We start from the raw sequence: 25,369 nt of genomic DNA on the forward strand, positions 1-25,369 counted from the left end.
ACATAATTAAATTATATTCTAACATCAAGTCTAATTATATTCAAATAATACATTCACCAAAATAGTAGAAAGATACATAAATTGTTTACAAACTTTACATAAATTATTTACAATGGCTATGACACTGCAGAAGCTTCTTCAACTCATTCCCTATACATTTACTCAAGCTCTCTTCTTCTCCTTCTTCACCTTCTTCCTCGTCATCCTGAGTGTAACATAAGGACACAAGCAATGCATCAATATATGTACAAACTAAAACACATAAATGTATCGGAGTTGATGATCTCAGATGTCGAGGCCGAGGTAGACCTGGAAGGAGATACAATAGGATTAAAAAAATTACTATTGCATAATTCAGATGGAAGTATGGAAGGAGATACAAACACAACATAGTTCAAAAGCGTAACATGAAGGAATTTGAAGCTGACTCACCAGAATAAAATAAGTTGCCAAGCAACTTGAATGACAACCTGGAAAAAAAGAAGCTTAGTGGAGGTGCAACATCTCAATAATTTAATCTAATGAGAACCTTAATCATCATGAAGGTGTCAAAATTACAGCAAATCACATTGAAGTACAGAAAGAACCACTTGACCTGTATAGCATTTATGCATACGCCTCATCAGATTCATCAAATATTTTATTCAAGAATCACAAATCAAACAGATAGGAAGTAGCAAGACATATTTTTGTTTCCCTTGAGAAAAGCTCTTTGAAGCTGCTCATAATGTTCTAAAAACAAACAGAAACTTAATACTTCCAGTAGTCTATTAATATCAGTACATCAAATTAATGTCGCCTGCACAATCAAGCTTTATGCTTCTAATCTTTCATGATGTTACAACATAACTAACCCCAGTCTCTGCCGTCAGTACAATACAAATACTCACAATTCAGTTAAATATCATACACGAACCTTGTTTTATGGAACGAACAAAACGTGCACATCTTAATGAGTAAATAAGAAACGACGTTAAACTACTTAAGACAGGTAACCATTTATGACTCTTCTTTATTCGCATCAAGTATACATGTCTTGGTCAACAGGCTTTTTCTTAAAGATTTAAGGAATCAACAGACTTTCTCAAATTCTGTTTCTAAGTTCAGAACAACAAAACAAAAACAGACATGAACAACACATAACATGAAAAAAAATTCTTAAACACTAGCAAAAGTCCATTAACTTGCAGCAAAGCTAACGTACACATACATAAAAGCCTAAAAGATATGTAGATTAACTAATCACTTATTATAATAATATGCTTGCCCAACCTCCTGAGAAAGGGTTATGACAACCTGACAGCCCATAAGTCATCTCGAGGATTCCAAATGATATTATTCTGATAATCAAGTATATTGCCTTTAACAGGATTTCATACCACATATTCTCCATAATTAGTCATAATCATTTGGGTAAATTTCACTAAATCTTTCTGAAGTAGAGTTATTATCCACAGGCTACAGCCTTCTACAAGGGAAAGGAATTGAAAACAAATTTCCCATTTTCAGTCCATCCACAGACAAGAGATGAGCTCATTACTTCATTGATATGTTTAAGCATCCCACTTATGGATTAAAAAAGAACTAAATTACCATATTTCTGCTGGCAAAATTGGAAACTAAATCAAATTAACTAAACTTCTAACCTCGTCCCGCAACAGGTAGCAAGAGAAGAAATCCTAGATTATACATTTTTAAGTATGCAGTACGTATGCCCTCTCTGTCACTATCGAAAACCTAGCATATTGAGCACAAGCGTCCCAGGTACTAAGTGTCAGATTATGGGGCAAAAGAATTCAGTTGTACACAGTTAGTTTAGTAAATAAAATGAATAGAAAAGAAAATGCCACTATAATACTTTTACTGCAAAAGAGAGAGGTCAACTAGAACTAAGCATTATAATAAGCCAAAGACTATCTGTTGCTTGTTTGTGAGAGAAAGCATGACAAATGACATCAAAATGTCTCTAAAATTAGGCATGTGATTGATCTCAGAATCAAATAGCGAACAAATTAAAAAAATGCATATTCAAGATGCTCAATAAATACTAAGCAAATGAATTTCAACCATGAGTCCACAACAATACTCAAAGTACCTCTTGCTGTCAGAGGTAGCATTACCTACATCAGCAAGAGTATATGCATAAGCAATGAGTATCAGTTCTATCTTCGGGATCCCTTGCAACAAGCAAAGAGCATCTTGGATTACCCAGCAGATCCTGCTCAAGACAAAAAAAACTCCCAATTAGCTATTAATGTGAATTGTTCCAAAGAGAATGTGTAAAAAGAAGAAAGAAGTGAGACTGTACTATATTTCAAATAACATTTGAATTCTTCAACAAGATTAAAACATAAAGAAGACCTCAGATAGTACTATATGTATTACATGTTCCCTAAGCAAAATTAAATTAACAACATTTTATGCATAAACTCAATACATCTATATAAACCAATATATCCAGGTTTCATATATTAAATTAACAAAATTTTCACATGCTATATGCATTACATATTCCCTAAGCAAAAGAATCACAGTGTATGCAAAGATACCCTGGAAAGTAAATCTGAAGGAGTAATTATTTTGAAAGGCACCCCAATTATGATAAGGTTTATTAAAAGGAAGAAATTTTCTCACCATCATAAAAAAAAAAAAAAATTCCCCCCGTATCTTAAAGAAGTAATTATTTAGAGAGGCACCTTAATTATGATGAGGTTTATGTAATGAAAGAAATTTTCTCACTATCCTAAATTAACCTTCCCTCTATATCTTATAACTATGTTATTCCCTCTACTCAAGCAAAATACTAAATCCGCATAAATACAATCAATTTGCTAATCTTGTTTTTTATATGGTGCAATTATCACTCACCCATCCAACATGCAAGAGAAGTGATTTCTTCAAATATTCTTTAAGAAAAAAGAGTTATTTAAGGAATATCAGCTATGAAAAACCACCAACATCCTGGGAGCCCATACATAACTAACGCAGAGGAGATGACAGTGATGATGGCCCAAATTCCATAGTACTAAGCACCAAATTAGGTAGCTTGTACGGAAACTACAATTGCAACATTATGAATCAAGCTAGAATCTCAAGAACTCACATCACCTTTAAATATTTGCTACGACTGAATGCAAAACTTTTTAGTAGGAAAGCATCATCAACACGAGTACCTGAGAAAACGTGGAGAGCACTCCTCGAACACTCTGATCAAGCAAAGTTCGGACCTCATCAACCAGTGAAAGTCGAGCTGTTGCCGCCTTAAAAAAAACAAATCATGTCAGGAATTCATCCTAAATCAAGCGAATTCATCATCGATTTCCTCCAAATTCGCACCTGATGTGCCCGAATCAACTCGAAAGCGTCCGTTGATATATAATAAGGGGGAATTTTTTGGAGGCGCGGGATTTCCAAATCTGAAGCCGCGGAAAGTAAATTTAATTTTTATTTTCCGTCTAGGAAGCTTTTCTAGACGAAAATTTATGTCTAGAATAGCGGGACCATAAATGAATTAAAAAATAGTTTTAATATCCGTCTAGGATACTATCCTAGACGGAAATTCCGTCTAGGATATTACATCCTAGACGGAATTTTCTAGACGAAATTTTTTCCGTCTAGAATGTTACATCCTAGACGGAAAAAAATCCGTCTAGGATATTCCGTCTAGAATACACAGATTTCTACGAGTGTGGAGTGACAAACTAGTTTATCATTTTGCAATTTCAAAACTTAATATTTTGATACTTTGATGGTTGTCAAATTATTTTGCTCGTACTATTTTATGGATATTTTGATTAGAATTTGGATATTTCTAATAATTTGTCGAATTTTGATTAGAATTTGGATATTTCTAATAATTTGTCGAATGTGATAGTTTATGCATATAAAATTTTAAACTATAGATACTATCGTTTATAATTTGTCGAATGTGATAGTTTATGCATATAAAATTTTAAACTATAGATACTATCGTTTATATTAATTTTAACATATGGATGAGAAATTGCACTTTTTTCCCTTTATTTTTCCCCCCGAACATGAAATCTTAATTTTTTTTATTAGGAAATGTTGTGAAGAGTGCCTAATTATATGCAAGATCTCTTATAAGATATTCTTCTCTTCATTAACGCACAATGAGGTTAGTAACATTAGTTGCTCGTACAAATAATAAACATGTAGCGCTAGAAGTTAGAAAAATAAAATTATAATTATTTTTAATTAAAAATAATTTCTATGAAAATTATTTTCCAATTTGTAAGCCAAAAGTCTAAAATTGTTGCTGAAACGATGTGCCAAAATATAACTATTACATGAAAATTTATTTCTCTAAGGATAAAATATCATTTCTATAAAACTTATTTTTCTAAAAAATTAAATTATTTAGTCATTTTTAAAATATTTTTAATTTTTTTAAAATTTTGTGTTTTGGTAAGGGCGTTATTAGAAAACTAAATTTTATTCTCACTTGTGAACAAATGATACCAAACATGAGAATAAGAATAAGATTGTCATTCCCGTTTTATTATCTAAACGCGTCCAAACATGAGAATGAGAATGTGCATTCCGTTCTCACATCTATTCCATTCCATTCCTATATTCTTTCTATTCTCACTTGACTTCATTCCCGTGTACCAAATGAGATATAAGAGTTTGATCTTCAAGGTAATTTTTCTTGAATTTATAAAATTTTAGTCTTAAAATAAAAATTATGGAGAACATGAATAAATGACAATTTTTTATTCTAAATATTCTTTATTTTTTGGAACAGATTTTTTTTATAAATAGGGTGTAATTGATAATATTTTTTGATAATTATATTTATATTTTATTTTCTACACTTCAAAATAACTTTTTTCGGACTTAGGGGAACCTAAATTTTCTTGAAACTAAAGCTCCTAAAAAAATATTTCTAAAATATCTGAACTTCAAAGTAAATTTGTACTGAATTTTGAAGATATAAATTATTTAGTATTAAAACTAATCTTTTTTGTTTAAAAGTGGCTTAATATAAATAGTGATATTTCATCATGGTGCAGATTAAGCTAGATCTCTCAAGGAAAGTAATCACATGTCATGTTTATTGAGAAAAACCATACCAATCTATTGAAAACTTAAAAAATATAAAAGCCATATGTTCTTAGACAACTTGCAGATTACCACATCATTTATCTATTTAGTGCAGTTATCATTTCCAAACTAATTTATGAGTACTCATAACCTTTAGTTCAATTTCTAATGATACAGCTTCTCTCGTTGAACATGATAAAACTGACTTTCCATCTAAATAAGTGGTATTGTTAATTAACTTCACTTTTGCCCCCTAATTTAAGGACTATTAAAATATTAACATAATGTGGGTAAAATTACATTAACCCCATTTAAAATGATAAAAAAAAATTCGAGCATAACATCTCAGTCTTCTTCCTCATTCAGTTTCTTTGTTTGTCGATTGAATCTTATCACCGTCTGCAAATAGCAATACTTTCTCCAGTGAATCTTCATGAAGTTAACCTTAGACCACACAACCCTAAATTTTGCTCCACAAATTAAGCATTCACATCGTTCTATAAATCTTAATTACATATTAACCGTATAAATCTTATTTACAAATTAAATCAAGACCAAGTACACATTTTTTACATTTTTTTCTTGCAAAATGAAAATGGGCAACGAGCTTTCTCTTATCTCCACCATGAGTCTTCTTGGTTTCTAGTTTGTAGATGAACCAATCAATAAAATGGGGCCTTATATATGAGTCTTATCTCCACCAAGTTACAATGATCTTTCTCTTAGTTTCTAGTTTGTAAATGAAAATGGGCAACAATCAATATATATAGCGCACATGCGATGCACGTGTAACCACTTTCATGTGTAAGCACAGAGGAGGAAAGTAACAGTTTAATGGCCTTATAATATGAACTTTGACTGATGTTTACGAAACTTTAAGCCCAGTCACCTGTTTATCAATTTCTCAAATCTGGTTATTGTAACTTTCAGCAATACCAATCACAACAAATTAAGTGAATTACGAATGGAGGGAAACTTTTTTCCTTTTTAACTATGATACAAAGTATAATAGCATAGAAATCTTGCAGTAAGCATAGATAACTGTGTACAAAAACTAAAAATAAAAATGAGATGAAGCAAGCTTATCATTTGTAGTCGAGGCCATGTGCTATTCATCATTGACGAAGAATAATACGATCTTACTAGAGCACCGATGTTGGAGCTACATCATCTCGCTCTAATAGTCTACAAGACTGTTGTCACCAAGGTTAGTCAATACGTGAAATTAAAAAATAGCTGGGTTTGTCGGCGCGAAAATGATAGATTGTTTCGGCAAGCTATATATGTTTTACATGAGAGATATCAGTACTCTTTGTTATGGTGAATGGATTGTTGAGGAGGCATGGATGGGGGAGTTATATATTGTTGAATGTAGAGGTTACGATACAGAGGAGATGAAGAGGGTTTTGATTTGAATGAGGAGTTAAAGAAGATTAATAGTGTCGTACGTTACTTGAGAAGGTAAATTATTAATGTCTTTTGTGCTTTAACCATTGTGTCTTCACCTTAAATTCCTCTATTGAGGAAAATCAAACGCGATCCTGTTGAAGAATCGCACAATATAAATCCTCTAACATAAGGTTTTCAAGCTTACTTGAATAGTAAATAATTTACAGATCATTACAGTGCTCTTTATGCTTTCAAATTGTGTGAGGTGGAAATAAGAAATGATCATGCAAACTTAATTTTTAGTTTCTTACTTTCTTTCCTTCCTTTTGCTATTATCATAACTGAATTTGATGATGGGAGGTTAAAAGTGTAAACAGCATTTAGTACATAATTAAAAGTGCATTTGTTTCGAGTTTTAATTTATTATTATTATTATAACCGTTCTATTTAAATATTGTGATTACCATAAAATAAAAACCATTTATACCACAATTATAACTTTTAAAATAAAATAATTTGGGAGTTATGAGTATGAATTTAATTGGGGGTTATGCTATGATTTATGTATGGATGCATGGATGAATGTATTTTATGTATGTATGTATATATTTTAAAGGGTTTTTTTGGAAGAAATGTTTTAACATCCTAATCTACTTTTATAATAGTATTAGATTATATTATATATATATATATATATATATATATATATATATATATATATATATATATATATATATATATATATATGAGATTAATGGGTATCCTTGTCATAGGAGGGGATTTCCTCCTTGCACGGCCTCTAAAATCACATGATTGAGCGACATTATGGATGATCCGCTCCGCGTTAAACTTGATCTACATATTCTAAAACCCCAACACACCAAGTTTGGGGTGAATCCGTCGTCGTTTGACACCTCCATCGAGCCATGTGAAAGTTCTATTCATTCAAAACCGTTAAATTGATACGAGTGGATGAAGGGTCAAACGACGACGGGTTCACCCCAAACTTGGTGTGTTGGGTTTTAGAATATGTAGATCAAGTTCAACGGAGCGGATCATGCACAATGTCGCTCATCATGTGATTTTTAGAGGCGTCAATGAGGAAATCTCCGCTCATAACAAGGATACCCATTAATCTCGCTCTCCTCTCTCTCCTCTCTATATATATATATATATATATATATATATATATATACATACATATATATTGTAATGGGAGAGAAAATATAAATGCTTCATTATGATGAAGATGAAGGGAATGAAAAAGAGAGAGCTACTGGATATCATAATGAAGATGAAGGGACTGAAAAAGAGAGAACTACTGGATATTTTTGGCAGTTGATAATTCATTGTGCTTTAAGTTGTGAAGAAAATAATGACCAATTAATAAAGAATCTTGCATATAATATTACCCATATAATACCAGTTGCATATAGAGAAGAGATCATGAAGTTCTTGGCAGTTAGCATGTACTTAATAATATAGTGCTTTATTATTTAATCAATTGATTACATAAGTTTTTTTTATTTATGAGTATGCATTTAATTGGGGCTTATGCTATGATTTATGTATGGATGCATGTATTTTATGTATTATGAGTATGCATTTAATTGGGGGTTATGCTATGCTTTATATATGGATGTATGTATTCTATGTATGTATGTATATGTTTTAAAAGACATTTTTGGAAGACATGTTTTAACATCCCAATCCACTTTTATAATAGTACTAGTATAATATATGTACGTTGCACGTAGATAGTTTTGTTTCAAAGCAAAAAAAATAATATTCTAAGTAATGTGTCATATTTTCGTGAGTATTTACTTACAGTTTGGATCCTATACAATAAATAATAAGTAGTTATTAGAGAGACTCTAATTATCTTAGACCACTTTCGTAGATGAGATATATGAATTCTTTGTCTTTCCTTTTTTTTTGCTAATCTTTTTTACATTATAAATGGGCTTAGTTCATATTATTTTATTGGTATATTATAGGTTTTATATATTAGTCTCTTAAATCTTTCATGTTTTGCAATAAGCTCCTCAAATCATTAAAATCAATTTTAGATCTTCTTATTTTTTATTTACTCTAAAATTAACTACTAAAATCGTTGAAATTGTTATTAAATCCCCTAATTCTCACAAGTTATTTCAAATTAATTGCTCGAATGTACATCTACTCTTTATTGGATGGATGAATTTAAAAATAATTTAAGAATTAGGTGTCATAATAGGAGTTTTACTAATTTGAGAGACTAATTTCAAAGTAAGTATGAAGTTAGCGGCCTTATAGTAATATGAAATATTTTAAGGAGTACATTATTTTTATTATTGTTTTTGAACAAATGGGTTGTTATAAGTATCCTTCAACCATGTCTTCTATCTCTGTTCATTTTTATTATTGTTTTTGAACAAATGGGTTGTTATAAGTATCCTTCAACCATGTCTTCTATCTCTGTTCACATGAAACAAAGAGGGAGAGGGAGAGGGTTGTTATAAGTATCCTTCAACCATGTCTTCTATCTCTGTTCACATGAAACAAAGAGGGAGAGGGAGAGGGAGAAGAGGTAGATGGTAAGTGCAACCACATCTGTTCTCATGAATCCGTAACAGAGATCTTATGAATTTGGTGGTTTCTCCTACTGGATTGGTTTATAGTTGATCATTAAGAAGACTCCTTAATTATAGCAATGAATGATCCAATATTTTCTAGATAATATGTGTAGTAAGTTCAAGGTCATTACCAAAATAAACTTCCATTTGTAAGATTTGAATTCTCATTCTGCATGATTTAGAATACAACCATTTCCACATACAAAAATAATTCAAGTCATGCATTTATCGAGTTCTTTTGTAAACAAAGATTTTTAAGTATAATATGGATCAAATTAGCATGCAACTACATTTTATGTGTGTCAAATATGGAGAAACATGAAAAATGTATATTCATATACAACGCAAAATATTTCTTATTATTCATCGACAACACGACAAGTCCCTTGTTAATACTCTTGAACTGCATGCACATTCCCATCTTTAATCATTGCAATGGTAGATTTCATATGCACCAGATCCAACAACAATAGTCTCCTCATGCCCATCAATAACCAAGATGGATACCTCTCCTCCCCAATTACCGCCATAGTCGCTTCTGTTGATATCGCGTTTGTTGTCAGCTCTACTAACCAATTTGCCCAATGTTTTATTTGACAGATTTGTTGATGTGGAGGATGGCGCTTTAGTTGGCGGCGTCATTGATGTGGCTAATGGTGACCTCTAAGGTTGTTTTTATTAGGCGACATGGATGTGGATAATGACAACCCTAAGCATATTTTCTATTAGGCATCACGGATATGGGTAATGAAAACCCTAAAAAGTAAGAACATTTTCTATTAGGCATTTGACTGATGTCAATGTTGCGCCTATATAGAAGAGAAGAATTAAGGTAAAAGATTGAAGATATTAGTCATTAGAGGTAGGAATTAGGGTAGGAATGGAGCTTTGGGTTTAAGGTAGTAGGTATATAGGAGAGGAGAATGGGTGTTACAGATTATAGAAGCTCAAGGGTTGTACGATTAAATTTTAGATTAATGGGACATTAAGGGGAGTAGTGGTGACATTATGGTGATGATTAAATGAATAAATGATGTGTTTTCGGTAGGAATAATAAGTGTGGAGGTTACAATAGTGATGGGTGTTTAATGGGGTTGATAGAGAATTTAAATGGATAATTGTATGTGTGTTCATGTCTGTATGGATGGATGTGTAGTAGGGGTTAATTATCACATTATATTGAGTATATTTATGTGATCATGTATATATATGTGCATTTGTTTGAGGACATTTGGGGTAGAAATGTTTTAACATGGCAACCCGCTTTTATGAAAGTATTAGATTAGATAGATTAAACAACTATAAAATCATGTTCTCGATGAGACTAAAAATAATTGAATTAAAAGTTTCTTAAAGGAGACCATGTTCAGCCCTTTTTGAATCAATTTAATGTCAAACGTTTTCCTATATATATTTCCACATGCACCTTTTCTCGAATTATAATTATCTATGATTTAATTCAAAATTAAATCCTATATAATGTGTTTAAAATAAAAATTAAAGTCTGTTAAATATTCTTAATGTACTAAACATGACACAATAAAACAAAATTTTTTCCCCCAACTATATGCACAAAAAATAAAGACGTAACTGATCATAAATTTTAATAAAAGCAAATAATATGGATTTGGCCACCCCTTATAAATTACGCAAGTCAGCAATATGTCATAACAACATCAAATGTACATATATATTTATGCATACAAAACAACCTATACCCCAAGCACAAAGAAAAGAAGTATTTAGATATAAGTGCATAAGAATTAATGGTCGAAGGAAAATAGTATACCTCTTGATAGGATCATGAGCACAGCAATTCATCTCCAGCAAATAAGCCTTAAATCTATCTACTTGATCACGTAGCATATTTTTTGGATTCTAACACTACTTAATCTTCATTGAACCTTAAAAAAAAGAATAGTATTATTATAGTACAATGAATAACGGGAAAAAAAAACTTAATTGAACAGATGCATTATTATAATAATTCCAACTACAGGTATAAATAACGAATACCTCTTACTTTATGTTTTTTTTTTCAAATTCATTATGATTGGAATCAGGGGTATAAATAAAAACATCCCCCCACCCAACCCATACCCCATGCCATCTATCCCGAATGCAACATCATAGTGTTGGGAATTTAACACCGAAACCCCTAAGACAGCAGAAACGCAGAATAGAAAAAGTACACCAAGTTTTAACGAGGTTCGGCAACTGCCTACGTCCTCGGGAGCCACACAATCAGTTTCTTATTAATCTAACAAGAAATTACAATTCAGAGCGAATCTCAAACTGAGATTCCTCAATAAATACCAAGGCTAATACTGTAGCTACAGTACCCCTCTCTTTAAATACCCCTCTTTAATTCCTTTACAGTAAATTCCTCCTCTTAAATCTCTTTCTCAATCACGCGAGAACAGAGAGAATGAGAGAGAGATCGTTGGAGAGGGAGGGGATGAACCGTCGCCGCCTAGGGATTTTGATCACGAGAGAAAGGGAGAAAAAGCACTGTTGCTCGAGCCCTAGGGTTTCCCTTTTATAGGAAACCCTAGCTGGGCTGTCGACATGCTGTCGACAGCCTGGATTTCAACCTCACCTGTAGCGGTTCGACCACGATCTCGCCTACACGAGGTCGCCTGCACGAGATCCACGAGCTCGCCTGCTGCTACGCCCAATTTCGCCTGTAGCCATTCGCTCGAACTCGCCCGCGGATTTCCTCGAGCTCGCCGGCAATTCGCCTGGAGCTCGACCCGCCTGTTCAAGAGCTTCGCCTGCTCAAAGTTCTGCCTCCCAACTTCGCCGTCTATCGCAGTGCACGGCAACCTGTTCACAAGATGGCTCGCATAAACCAACGCCTCGGCCCAAAAAGGTCTAGGCAATCCACTCTGCGTCATCATATACCGCACCTTCTCCAGCAAGGTATGGTTCAATCTCTCAGCCACCCCGTTCTGTTGCGGTGTCTCTCGAACTGTGAAGTGTCTTCTAATGCCGTGATCCCGGCAAAACTGCAGAAACGGATCACTCTTGTACTCTCCACCGTTATCTGAACGTAGAGTCAATTCGCCTGGAGCTCGACCCGCCTGTTCAAGAGCTTCGCCTGCTCAAAGTTCTGCCTCCCAACTTCGCCTGCGTCGAATTCATCGCCAGGGCACCTGCGGAGGTTTGAACTCCACACTCGACTCAACACATAGCAATAAGCATAACAATCATGCAAAATTTCTTAAAAATTGGTAATTGAAGAACATTACAGTCTAATCATTTATGGATACATACATACAACTAAGAACAAATTATCATAGTATAATGAATAATGGGAAAGATACTTAAGTGAACAAATGCATTATCATACTAATTCCAATTAGTCGTATAAATAATGAAAACCTCTTATTTTATGTTTTCTTTCAAATTCATTATGATTAGAATCGTTGGGTGTAAATAAATACCCCCTAGGCTCACACGGTCACACCCCTCTCATACCTCACACCATCCAACCCAAATGCAAACCACAACCATCAACACAACAACTATGCAAATTTTCTTCAAAACTGATAATTTAATAACATTACAATCTAATTATCCATAGATACATACATATAAATAAAATAGTATTATTATAGTACAATGGACGATGAAAAAAATACTTAATTAAAAACATATTATTATAATAATTCCAATTAGGGATATAAATAATGACTACCTCTAATTTTACTTTTTCTTTCAAGTTCATTATGATCTGAATGAGGGGTATAAATTAATATAACCCAAACCCACACCCAATCCATAACCAACACCACGCAACCCAAATGCAAACCACAATCATAAGCATAACAATTACGCAAAAAATCTTAAAAATTGATAATTTAAGATGTTACAATCTAATTCTGCATGTATTACATATTATACAAATAAGAACAATATTATTATAGGAGAATGAATAGTGGAAAATTTGTTAATTGAATAAATACATTATTATAATAATTCCAATCTAGGGTATAAATAACGGATACCTCTTATTTTATGTTTTCTTTTAAATTCATTAAGATTCGAATCAGGGGTATAAATAAATACATCCTTAGATCCACACCCAAGCCATACCTCACACCACCCAACTCACTTGCAAACCACAATCATAAGCATAACAATTACGCAAACTTTCTTAAAAATTGATAACTTAATAACATTACAGTCCAATCGTTCTTCAATACATATATACAAACAAGGACAATATCATCATAATAAAATGAATAATGGAAAAATATTTAATTGAACAGTATCATATATTTGTATGTTGCTTATTCATCATGCAATATTTGCAGAAGAAGAAGTATTCTCACCTGTTTTGGACTACTTCATAATCTCATTACTTAGAAGAGTAGCCCTTACCTCCTCCATATTGAGGGTATATCTTTGATACATGATTGTTTCCACCAAGTGTTCATATGAATCTGGGAGCAATGCGAGAAGGATAAGTGCATTATCTTCTTCCTCTAAATATACTTCAAATTTATTCTAATTATAAACATGTACTTACATGTGTGTAGCATGAAAGTGTTGATCCCATGAGGAAAAAATGATCTAAGACGGATCCTATAGTGGTTCTTGAATTGTGGTAGAAAAGAGAGAATAAAGATTAGTTTGGGTGTTGAGCTACTGCAAATAAAAGAGCTATAATAAGAAGGAGAGTAAAACTAAAAGAGGAAAGCAAACATAATTGTTAAAGAAAATCTAGTTATGAAACTAGAAATCTTGGATTGAATCCGCTAGTTAATTTCTATTTAGATTTTAGAACTACTTTTTTTAATTCTTATATCACTAGATTTCTTTAGAATAGATTATCAAGTTATTTAAAACAGACATAACCTATTAAATTCATATCTAAGCAACACTACCATATTCATGAATGGAAATAAACAACTAGATAGTAGTTCTAGATTGAAAATCATAAACTATCAGACTATTTAAGGTAAGTATAGCAAATCAATTTTTTTTCTATCAATTATTATTCTAGTTGATAATCATAAGCAAGATCAATTAAGCACAAAACAAGAGCAATTTAAAAACCAAATGAAAGTTAAATTAGTTTCATCTAATCTTAGATATCTTAAGAAAATTAGCTATTCGTATTACTTCTAGAAAATAAGAATAAAAAATAGGAAAATCGTAAATTACAAAGCATAAAATCTTAACATGAATTCTAAGTAAGAAATTAAACCCTAAATATGCATTTCTAAATAAGAAATAAAAAGAGAAAAATAAAACTCCTATTGCAAGGGGTTGGTCCCTTGAATATACCAAAGAAAAATCTTCAAGTCTTCATTAGTAGAAAAGAAGAAGAAGAAATTTGAAGAGAAAAAAATAGTTTTATTTTTAGTATAAAAATTAAAATTTTACAATATTTGGAAGGTATTTTCCACGAGTAACCCTTCTATCTCCAAAAGAAAATTTACAAAATTTTTCACATCCCTAACCCTCACTCTCTACCCCCTATATATAGATTACATATTCCAGTATGAGCCATTGGATCAAACTTGGCCCCCCTAAGAAATACAATTTCAGTATTTGATTTATTTTTGTTGATTGGGTATCAATACTGGTGTCGGCACTTATATTGAATTAGTATAAAAACTAATATCAATATAGTATCGTTACCACTATTAATAGTAGTATTGATGATTGATACTACTATCGACACAATAGTAGTATCGTTACCACTATTAATAGTAGTATTGATGATTGATACTACTATCGACACAATAGTAGTATTGATACTAGCATAGATACCCTACGGGATGTGTTTAGGCTCTTTAGAGTTAGTCCTCTTGGATTTTTTGGGCTTCAATTGGAGATCTTTTGGGCTTCAAATAATCTTCATTTGAGCTCTTATTTTGTTTTCATTATTTTTCCTACAAAATATTATAAAAATATATTATTAATTATTTATTTCCATAAAACTTATTTAAAATATGAGTATAAAAATATAATAAAACTTAATAATCAAATTCCAAACATAAGAGATCCCCTATAAACTTGTCGAGTTGCATGAAACTTATTTATTTACATGAAACCTATTTAAAATATGAGTATAAAAACATGATAAAACTTGATAATCAAATGTATAGGTTATTCATAAGGGGCGAACCTTCCGTCATTTGAAGCTTATAGAGTTTCTTCTTGATGTAAAGCTTATTCAACAAACTCTTCATCATGTAGATACTTTTGAGCTTTTTCCATACTCCCTTTGTCATCATTTCTGACATCATTTGATACATGATTTGATCTGCTCAATAAGCTTCAATGATGCCCGAAGCCTTAAGATCGGATTCATTCCAATTTTCAGCATTCATGTCCAAAGGCTTCACCAACATTCCCATTAAGGCCTTCAAGGTGCATTCCTAAACCAATTTTTTTATGGTCAATGAAATTTTTTTATTCATTTACCAAATATGAAACTTTATGTACATCAATCAAAACCAGACTAAGCCTGGTAACTCATCTAGAGAGAAACTCCTTTACAGTTTTTCAATTTTATCCCTTATATGTACCGGACACTTCTCATTCAAAATTTTTAAAAGCATTGATATCTTTATAGCTCGGAAAAAAACTTCAGGTTGACGAGCTTTAGACTAAAAAATCTTCAAATTTCTCTCCTGCCAAAGATGATACACTGAGGATGAAAGGGCCATTCTCTTCTAGTTTTCAATGAATCCTTTCTTCTTCAACCTGAAGTTATACCAATGTATGATTCCACCCCAGGAACATGATCTCCAATTAAAGTTTAACCAACCCATCACCAGGTTCTACATTGTTGCAGAATAGTAGCAATCAAAAAAATAGGTGGCAACCTGTTTTAATGTGGTTTGAACATAAGACACAATGATTTTGATTTTCATCTATAATTCTCATGTGACACAGTCTTTCCTTAGTTAGCAATCTTGATTGGATGGCTAACCAACGTATAAACGAATGTTTAGGATAATGAAGACCACCCCAAACTGTGTCAGACCAAGTAACTTTTTGTGCAGGTTGCAACAGATTTATGTAAACAGAGGAGATTTGAACATTACTTTTGCAGCAACTTTCAATGATGTTTCTCAGATTGCTAATACTCCTATATCTTCCTATCAGCAAATCTCTAACTTTCAAGAGTTGTTTTCACATCCATGAATCACTAACTTTCATACGAATATGCCAAATATCATAACATTGCAAATAATTTTCATGCACTCATTTTATCCAAAGGAGATCCTTCTTGAGATGAATCATCCACAATAGTTTTATGGCAGCAACATAATTTCAAGTTCTTGCTAAAAATACTTCCAATCCTCCATACTCTTTATCTTGATAGATTGAAGCCCAGGAAACCGGTGGAACTTTATGATCCCAGAGAAAATCAGAGCACATTTTATCAATTCTCTTCAAGACTCTACTTGGCAATATGTAATTGTTGGTCCAAAAAAGATGAACACCTAAGATGACATATTTGATCAATTGCAATCTCCCCGCATAAGAAAGAGCTTTCCTTTTTTTGCCAATGTTGAAATTATCTGAGATTTTACTAATCAAAGGGGAGCAATCTAGCTAGGAAAGTCTTTTAGAAATCATAGGCATTCCCAAGTACCTTACTGGTAGAATCCCTTCAGTAAAATTCAAATAAGAACAAATTTGCATTTTTTAAATGTCATCAAATGCCACTCAAGTATACCGAGCATTTACTGGGGTTGGTTTCCAAACCTGAGACTTTGCCAAACTCATTTAGACAATTGTAGAGCCTTGTTATTGAATTCATATCAGCTCTTCCAAATAATAACAAATCATCCGCAAAAAATAAATAGGTAATTTTCAGCCTTGAGCATTTAGGGTGATACTTGAATAATCTGTCATCCTTTAAAGTGTTCAACTTTCCCATTAAGGTCTTCAAGGTGCATTCCTAAACCAAAAGTTCCTTGACCCTTCCTTGTTAAAGAGTGAAATTCCTTGTGCCGTTAAAAATTCTCAATCACTACACTTTATTACACTTTCATAGCCTCATTGTCTATATTATTTAAATAAATATATCACTAATAACATGTTTTTACCAAAAATAAAGAATTAATGAATAAGAACTCAAAAGAACTAAATTCTCTCATTTTTCTACCACTTATTGAAGCTCAATATCAAGCGAAGAGGAGGCCCATAAAAATCTAAGAAATTATGAAAAAATTTAGGTCAATAAGGAATTAATTTTGTTATGAACCAATTGGTAAATTAATTGGTTAGCTAACCGATTATTTCAAAAAAAAAATAGTGTATGGCTGAGATTTATTTATTGGAGCCCAAGCCAAATTTAATTACTCTTGTTGATTTATGTAGGCTATTAATAGGTGTAAAGGGTGAGGGGTTTGACTGTGAAAATTTTTATAAACTCTTTTTTGAAGAGGATGACCTTTAATTAGGTTTTCCAATTTATAAACTTTAAAGTTTACATAAATAATTTTTTTTAAACTTGCTTTTCTTTTTTTGTTGACAAAGATAAAAATGAAGATTTACTTTCTAGAGACAAACCACTTGCAATATAAGTTTTTATTTTTCTCTTTTATTTTTATTTTAAAAATTCATATTTTAGGACTTTATTTTTATTTTTATATTGGTAGATTAGATTTATTTCATGTCTTATAGTATAAATTTACTTTCATACTTTATTATTATTTTGTTGTTTATTTTCATGCTTTGTTGAATTTATTTTCTTGCATTTTTCTTTTATAGTGAGATTTACTTTTATGCTCTTTATTTTTGTTAGTTAGATTTCCTTTATACTCATATTTTATATCTTTATTTCGTTGTTCTTGTTCTTATTTTTATAGTTAATTTTTATTTTTCTTAGAGTTTGGATCTCATTCTTTTATGCTTCTAGTCTAGATTTTGTTTTCTGTTTTTTATTTTATAAAATGAGTAACTGAATCTTGTAAGAATTGTATAAAACTAGTTTAATTTCTTTTATTATTTGTGGATTGCTCTCTTGTGCTTAAAATAATTATGTTCAGGACAATCAACTATAGAACTAATTGGTAAAAGAAGAATTTTATAATCTATAAATCCTAGAATTATTATTCAGTTGTTTATTCTTTTCATGAGTAAAAATTTTCTTAGATGATGACTTGCTAGATTATGCTTTCTTTTAGTAGTTTGATAATTTATATTTAGTAAATCTAAAGCAAAATGTGATAAAAAGAGAGTAGTTCATTGTTATAGCTTGAAAATAACTTAGTGTTAACCTCACTTGGGAAACTAACATGTGTCCCGTACAATGCCTAATCAGACTTGTGTACAACTTGGACAACTCGAGCTGCCAATATTGTCAAAGTTATTGGCTGACAACATGTGTAGCTGAGTAAAAAGGCGGTACTTGTCGTCTAATCCAACCAATTGCCTCTGTGAATAACTCACACTCAGCCTGTTATGTTAGCCGACAATTTGCTTAGCCGGCTAAAAGGTGGTGTTTGTCAGCCTTCAGCCGTATGACTGAAAATGTGATAGTTTTCTTCAACCCGTGTCGACAGCCGCCTACCCTTGCATTAGCTGCTTTGATAAAGCCATCATTGCTCTAGTCTCCAAAGTCTTTATGACTTATCAGGATCCATCAGCACCAAACAGCTGTTGTCGCATAGCACTAACCACATGGATGTCCATCTTTACTAGCGACAGACACCTATCAGTTGTCTACCGAGTCAGCTGCCTGCCTAGACTCGGCTCAAGTTGCCTATTTGCCCTTATGATCTCTATAAAAGGAAGCCATGTAGCTCAAGGTAACTCTCTAACCTTTTGAGATAACATTGAAACCTTCTTCATCATCTCATACTTTCCCACTCAAGATCATATACTGACTTGATCATCTGAGGAACAACCAAAGAACCCAACTTCGACCTCTTATGAGTTCTTCATATGCAGGGTTGAATAGCTATCTACAGAGATAGTCATCTAAAGGAGTTTGAGGACCCTTACTCTACTTTAATCCCTAAATAAACCCCCTGTTAGATAACCGACGTCAACATTTTAGTTCCACCGTGGGGCCTGTCATCCTTCTTCATACAAGATGTCTATTTCTGAGTGTCCTGGTTAAACTTTTGACCCCTTATGTGAAGAATTGCGTATGGGCTGTCATTCAGGCCCAGTTGGAAGAATCTATATGGAGGGTCTTTCAGTCTCTTTAGCAACAATTTGCTGCTTTCACCAGTGAGCTTCTCAGTCGAAAACCTACCTAACAACCCTCATCATCTTTCATTCCTCCACTTCCGGTGAGTCAGTCATTCGTTCCCCCACTGCCTAGGCTTAAAGCCTAAGCTGGATAGCAAGAAGACTATGTCGAACACGTTTCTCCCCTGCCTCGCCAACAAGATTTGATACGAGTTGCCGTGCGAGCACCCTTTGGTCGCGGAATTACCAAAAGGTAGGTTGAGAAGAAGATAACTAAAACACAAGACAATTTAATATGGCGAAGGAAAATACCTTCTTCTAGATTATAAAGAACAAAAGATTACAATCTCTCCCTCACAATCTCACTAGAATCGAGAATAACCTCTCAATCCTCTCTAAACCCTAATACAAAGATTAGAATCTCTCTCTGATCTAAGATCATAAAACTTATGTTTAGAAATCCTAAATAACCCTTTATATAGGTGTACAAATGTGGATGGCAATCTGGTAAATAACCAAGCCCAAAACCAACAGGAATTCGTGTGAACAGAAACCCAAACGAATCAAGAAACTGTCGATGAGTCGACTCATGACTGAGATGAGTCGACTCAGAACCTCATATGAGTTGACTCATAACTGATGAGTTGACTAGTCAGAGACTTTTGCTAACAGGGCTTGATTTCGTGAGTTGACTCATGACAGTCATGAGTCGACTCAACCTGATGAGTTGACTCATGTACATGTATGAGTCGACTCACGAGCTGAAAACTAGATTCTTCGAATCTGCTGCTCGCCGTCTCGTTCCACGCTTCCTCCTACATTCTACTGTATTGTTTTACACCCCTATTCTCATACTATCATGAGAATCATCTATCCTCAAGCTCCCATGAGGATCGCTAAGTTCCAAAGAGAAGATACACCCGTATCAAGATCACTTTACAGCTCCTCCTCGGCACTGCCGGCAATATAAGGAAGCAACATTTGAGAGCTCTATTTTCAGTCATGAAGATCGAAATAATACCGCTAGCACTACTTCACGTGATCCTGGACATCTTTATGTTGCTCCACGTCCCTCAACCACCAATATTGCGTCTGGTTACAATCGGACTTCCTAGCCAATTGTAAAGACCATCGGAAGGAATACTCCTCTCGCTGACCCCACCATGAACACCATGTGTGAGATATTTAAGATGCCACACATGGAGAAGTACAAGGGCAAAGGAGATCCAATTGGGCATACTCAGAACTATTATGACATGATGACCATGCTGCAAGTCTCAAAGCCAATCATCTGCAGGTGTTTTCCCATCACATTATCTAAAAGTGCCAAGCTAGGTAGAACTCCTTCCTAAAAAAGTCTATCAGTAGCTTCAAACAGCTCAACCAGAAGTTTGTGCATCACTTCTTGGCCGACACAAAGCAAAAATTGCCTCCTCATGTCCTGCTTAGATGAGACAAGAGCCTGGAGAGAGCCTCAGGGATTATCGCAAGAGTTTCCAGGCCAAGAGATTAGAAGGCGATGAACCTAGTAGCGTAGTCACGATGTCCGTTGTCATGGCCGGCTTGGAGAGAAATGAGTTGTCTGAATCACTCGTTAAGAAGCGAGTCACTAGCTTTGAGCAATTGATGGCTAAAGCTCACGGGTAGGTAGACGTGGAGGATGCCCAAGACTATAAGAAGGCGACCAGGGTGGCTGAAGTAGCAGCAGAGGTTGACCCCTCGCCCAAAAAGGAGGCGACAAAGCATCCTTCTAGAGTCGACGTAAGGCCGAGTAAAGCCAACAAGAGGGATCGAAGGACGGAGGCTGCCAGTAATCTAGCCCCCACTGCTCTTATCACCTCTCTCTTAGAAGCTTACTACTAGGTCCAGAGAGAGGAGCTTCTCAATTCCACCCCTCTTCGTATGAAGTTGGATCATTGATCTCGAGGCATCAAACAATATTGTTGATATCATTGAGATTATTGCATCATACTAATGATTGTCGAGTCCTCAAGAGAGACATTGAGGACTTGATAAAGAGAGGATACTTAAAGAAGCTCATTTCCCAACGATGCAAGAGAGAACCTGCTCCCGGTGGACTCGACAGGTTGTCTCGCTCTAGGTCACCTTTCCCTCAATAGTTTCCACACACCTAACCGGCCGAGGCCAGCAATAGAAGTGTCATCAACACCATTAGTGGTGGGCTTACGATGGGTGGGATGTCCAATAATGCTCGGAAGAAATATGCTAAGCGAGCACTGCAGGTCAACATGTGCAACAAAAAGCCAAGGACGGACCAGCCCATCTCCTTCGGCGACTCAAATTTGAAAGGCATTAAAATGGCTCACGACGACCCTCTCATCATATCGGTGAAGATTGATAGCTTCCAGGTCAAGAGGATATTGGTCGACATCGGGAGTTCAACTGACATCCTATTTATCGATGCCTTCAACCAGATGGGCATCGATAAGTCCAAACTATAGCCTTGCCGAGGTCCACTCATTGGATTTATAGGACATTCACTTATACCAAAAGGGACAATCACTCTCCCCTTAGTGGTCGGCGAATACTCTCAGCAGTTCACCATCCAGACCCAGTTTGTGGTAATGAACGGAACCTCAAGTCGACTTACACCGTTATTTTAGGAAGAATTACCTTCAATAACTTGCATGTGATCCCGTCTACTTACCACTAGATGGTGAAGTCCCCAGTTTCTGAAGGAGTCGAAATTGCCAGAAGCAACTAGCGAGAAGCTAGATCCTATTACCTGCACTCGATGAAGGGAAAATGAATACTGGAGACCCTGCTCATCGAGAAGATACGCCTCTAAATGGAGAAAGAATTAAAGCGGGAGAGAACAACCTCCATCGAGGAGTTCCATGAAATATCAACCAAGGAGCAATAAAGAAGGTCAATATCAGATCAAGCCTCACCGAACCACAACGAGGAGATATGGCCTATTTCCTACAAAAGTGTTGTAAATAAAAACCCTAATCTTATTCATGAGATAAGATGGGCTTATATAGGCCCCTACAACTTACACATAAGCCCCTAAACATATTACTATTTCAACACTCCTCCTCAAGATGGGCGAAAGATATCCACTAAGCCCATCTTGTCACATCCTCTAATCATATCTACTGAGCTAAGCCCCTTAGTCAGACAATCTGCTGCCTGATCCTTAGTTGGAACATGACTTAACTCCAGTAGTCCATTGTCCAACTTCTCTTTGATGAAGAACCTATCGATCTCGATGTGTTTGGTTCTATCATGCTGCACTGGGTTGTTGGCGATACTGATGGCTGACTTGTTATCACACCACAGCTTCATCTTGGCTCCTTGATCCAGCTTCAGCTCCACCAACATACTCTTTAACCACAATAACTCTGTAACTCCTAAGGCCATGGCTCTATATTCTGCTTCAGCTGTTGATCTCGCTACCACCGATTGCTTCTTGCTCTTCCACGAGACCAAGTTACCTCCTACAAAGATACAATATCCTGAGGTGGATCTCCTGTCATCAGCACAGCTAGCCCAATCAGAGTCGCAATAACCCTCGATGTTCACATGTCCATTCTTCCTGAATATCAGTCCCTTCCCGGGGGCACTCTTTAAATATCTCAGAATCTGGTACACAGCGTCCATATGACCCTTCCTCGGATCGTGCATGTAGCGACTCACCACGCTCACTGCAAAAGAGATATCAGGACGTGTGTGACTCAAATAGATCAATCTTCCCCCCAGCCTCTGGTATCTGTCACGGGCTAGGGTTAGGGTTTTGGTGGCTCTGATACCATGTTGTAAATAAAAACCCTAATCTTATTCATGAGATAAGATGGGCTTATATAGGCCCCTACAACTTACACATAAGCCCCTAAACATATTACTATTTCAACAAAAAGAACGCGGATGTATTTGCTTAGGGGCCTGAAAACATGCTGGGGATTCCCCTTGAAGTGGCGAGCCATAAGCTCTCAGTCGACTGACACACTAAGCCAGTTCGACAAAAGAAAAGACATCTCTACCTAGAGAGGCAAAAGGCGGCTGGTTGCCAAGGAAGTCGACCGACTCCTTGAGCCAGGACAATATCCAGTATGGCTGTCCAATGTGGTCCTGGTAAAGAAGTCTCTTGGCAGATGAAGAATGTGTGTGGACTTCACAGATCTCAACAAGGAGTGCTCAAAAGACAGTTACCTCATTCACAGGATTGACCAACTTGTGGATGAGAGTGCGGATCATGAATTACTAAGCTTCATGGATGCTTTTTGTGGCTACAACTAGATCCTTACGGTGGAGCATGACTAGGAGAAAACCTCATTCATTACGGACCAATGAACCTATTGCTACAGAGTGGTGCCATTTGGTCTTAAAAATACAGGCACTACCTACCAGAGGTTGGTCAATAAAAATTTTAAGCCTCAGATTGGTCGCAATGTGAAAGCCTATGTGGACGACATCCTTGTGAAATCAAAACAGGCGTCGTCTCATGTGTCGGATCTTGAAGAAACTTTCTCCGTCGCATTAAGACTATCTCCTATAGAATGCAAAATATATTGTTTCAACCCTCAAATGTTTAATTAATCAGCCATCAAATTAAAATAAAATTTTCCACCAATCATAACTGTGTATTTGAAGACCATGACATTTACCTTCGCTAAATCTCCCACCGGGGTCGAAGCCGCATGAGTATTCACACAGTTCACCTGAATGGATCAGTCCAAACAATTCAATGCTTAACTAATAATAAAAAAACAAAGAAGTCATTTAAAAAATGAAGAACAAAGAAACACCTTCATCGTATATCTCATAATCACGGCCCAACTGAGATGGAGATGGAGGCTCTACAATCTTGTAGTCATGCGACGGCTCACTGGGATGGGGATGGGTGACTTCATGTTGGAAAGAGGAACATGGAGAAGTGGGGCTCGGCTGTTTTGTGGGGAAGAGGAACAGCGCACGTATTTTTCTTTTTTATTCTCTTTTTTTTGGAAATATATTTTTAGGATATTATAGGCTTTCAAATTTTAACTACTTTCAGTTTTCTTATTGCTACAGGAGATTTTTTTTACGTTGAAATTTTTTTGAATTTCAAATTGATTTTCCGTGATTTAAGGAACTAATGTATTTTGCTTCATTTTGGTTATCATTACGCGAAATTGTAGAGGATTTAAAATTTTCCATATATTCAAATATATATATGAAACTTCCCTTAATTTTAAAACTATCTAATAAAGGATGCCACGTGTCAATTTCTGGTGCATTTTAATTTCGGCAAGTAGAATTGGGTGGTTCACATTGAATAGAGAGCAAACCTATGTGGAGGAAAATATTTAAGAGAAAAAAGATGATGTGTCATCCTCTGGAGAGCTATAGTCAAGGGTAGGGATGGAAGCGAACCAAATATTTAACAAATATTTTAGTATTTATTCGCCTAAGTATTTGATTATATTCGATTCGATAGTTTATTTAATAATAAACAAATAGTTTTTATTATTCGGTTTATAAATAAATAGAATTTAACCATAGGTATATTCAATTCCTTTGTTTAATAAAATATTCATTTATACAGTTTAATCCTTAAAATTTTATTCCTTAAAATTTTATACAGTTTAATCCTTAAAATTTTATTCTGTTGCTTGTAAATATGGATAAATAGATTTTTATTTGTGAATAATATATATCAATGTGTTGCATATTCATCAAGTACGTCCTGTTTGGTTCTATTGCAACACTAGGATAGCAAATATTTGCAGAATATCTAATAAATATGGAGCAAATAATTTACAAAGATAACCCAAACACTATTAATGAATTTTCGCGAATAGTTGTTAAATATTCAAATACTATCCAAATCGAATACTGATTTTGTATTCATTTCGAATTCGAATAGTCGAATAGGAGCTTAATGCGAATACGAATACTGAGGTGTTCGATTCAAATTTGGTTCGTATCCACCCTAGTCCTGGGGTTGTTCTTTAAGGTATACCTATAATAATAAAGATTAAAAGTGTAATATAACAATACATAAATGAAAACAATATTTCCACGTCAACTTTATTTTCTATACTTTCAAGATTTATTTATTGAACAAATAGTCAAATACTCAATTTCAGTTATACTTCGACATGGATGGATATATGTTCCCG

General features: G+C 34.3%; 1 protein-coding gene across 8 annotated transcripts; it reads right to left on the minus strand.

The window, feature by feature from the left end:
* Positions 12-24,275, minus strand: LOC109829040. 8 transcript variants are annotated; one of them, XM_020396094.1, is made up of 7 exons: positions 24,014-24,275; positions 23,873-23,926; positions 10,861-10,975; positions 3,174-3,260; positions 2,125-2,218; positions 433-470; positions 12-205 (listed from the first exon to the last, which is right to left on the minus strand). In XM_020396094.1, exons 3-7 carry the CDS (start codon positions 10,935-10,937, stop codon positions 163-165), a joined length of 339 nt encoding a protein of 112 aa, XP_020251683.1. In that variant the 5' UTR covers positions 10,938-10,975; positions 23,873-23,926; positions 24,014-24,275; the 3' UTR covers positions 12-162. The 8 variants fall into 8 exon arrangements, with proteins under 8 accessions (XP_020251683.1, XP_020251680.1, XP_020251684.1 ...); XM_020396091.1 differs by having other exon boundaries at positions 2,121-2,218; XM_020396095.1 differs by having other exon boundaries at positions 2,096-2,218.

Source organism: Asparagus officinalis, chromosome 1 (genome assembly GCF_001876935.1).
Source record: "Asparagus officinalis chromosome 1, Aspof.V1, whole genome shotgun sequence".
In the NCBI taxonomy this organism is placed as follows: Eukaryota; Viridiplantae; Streptophyta; class Magnoliopsida; order Asparagales; family Asparagaceae; genus Asparagus; species Asparagus officinalis.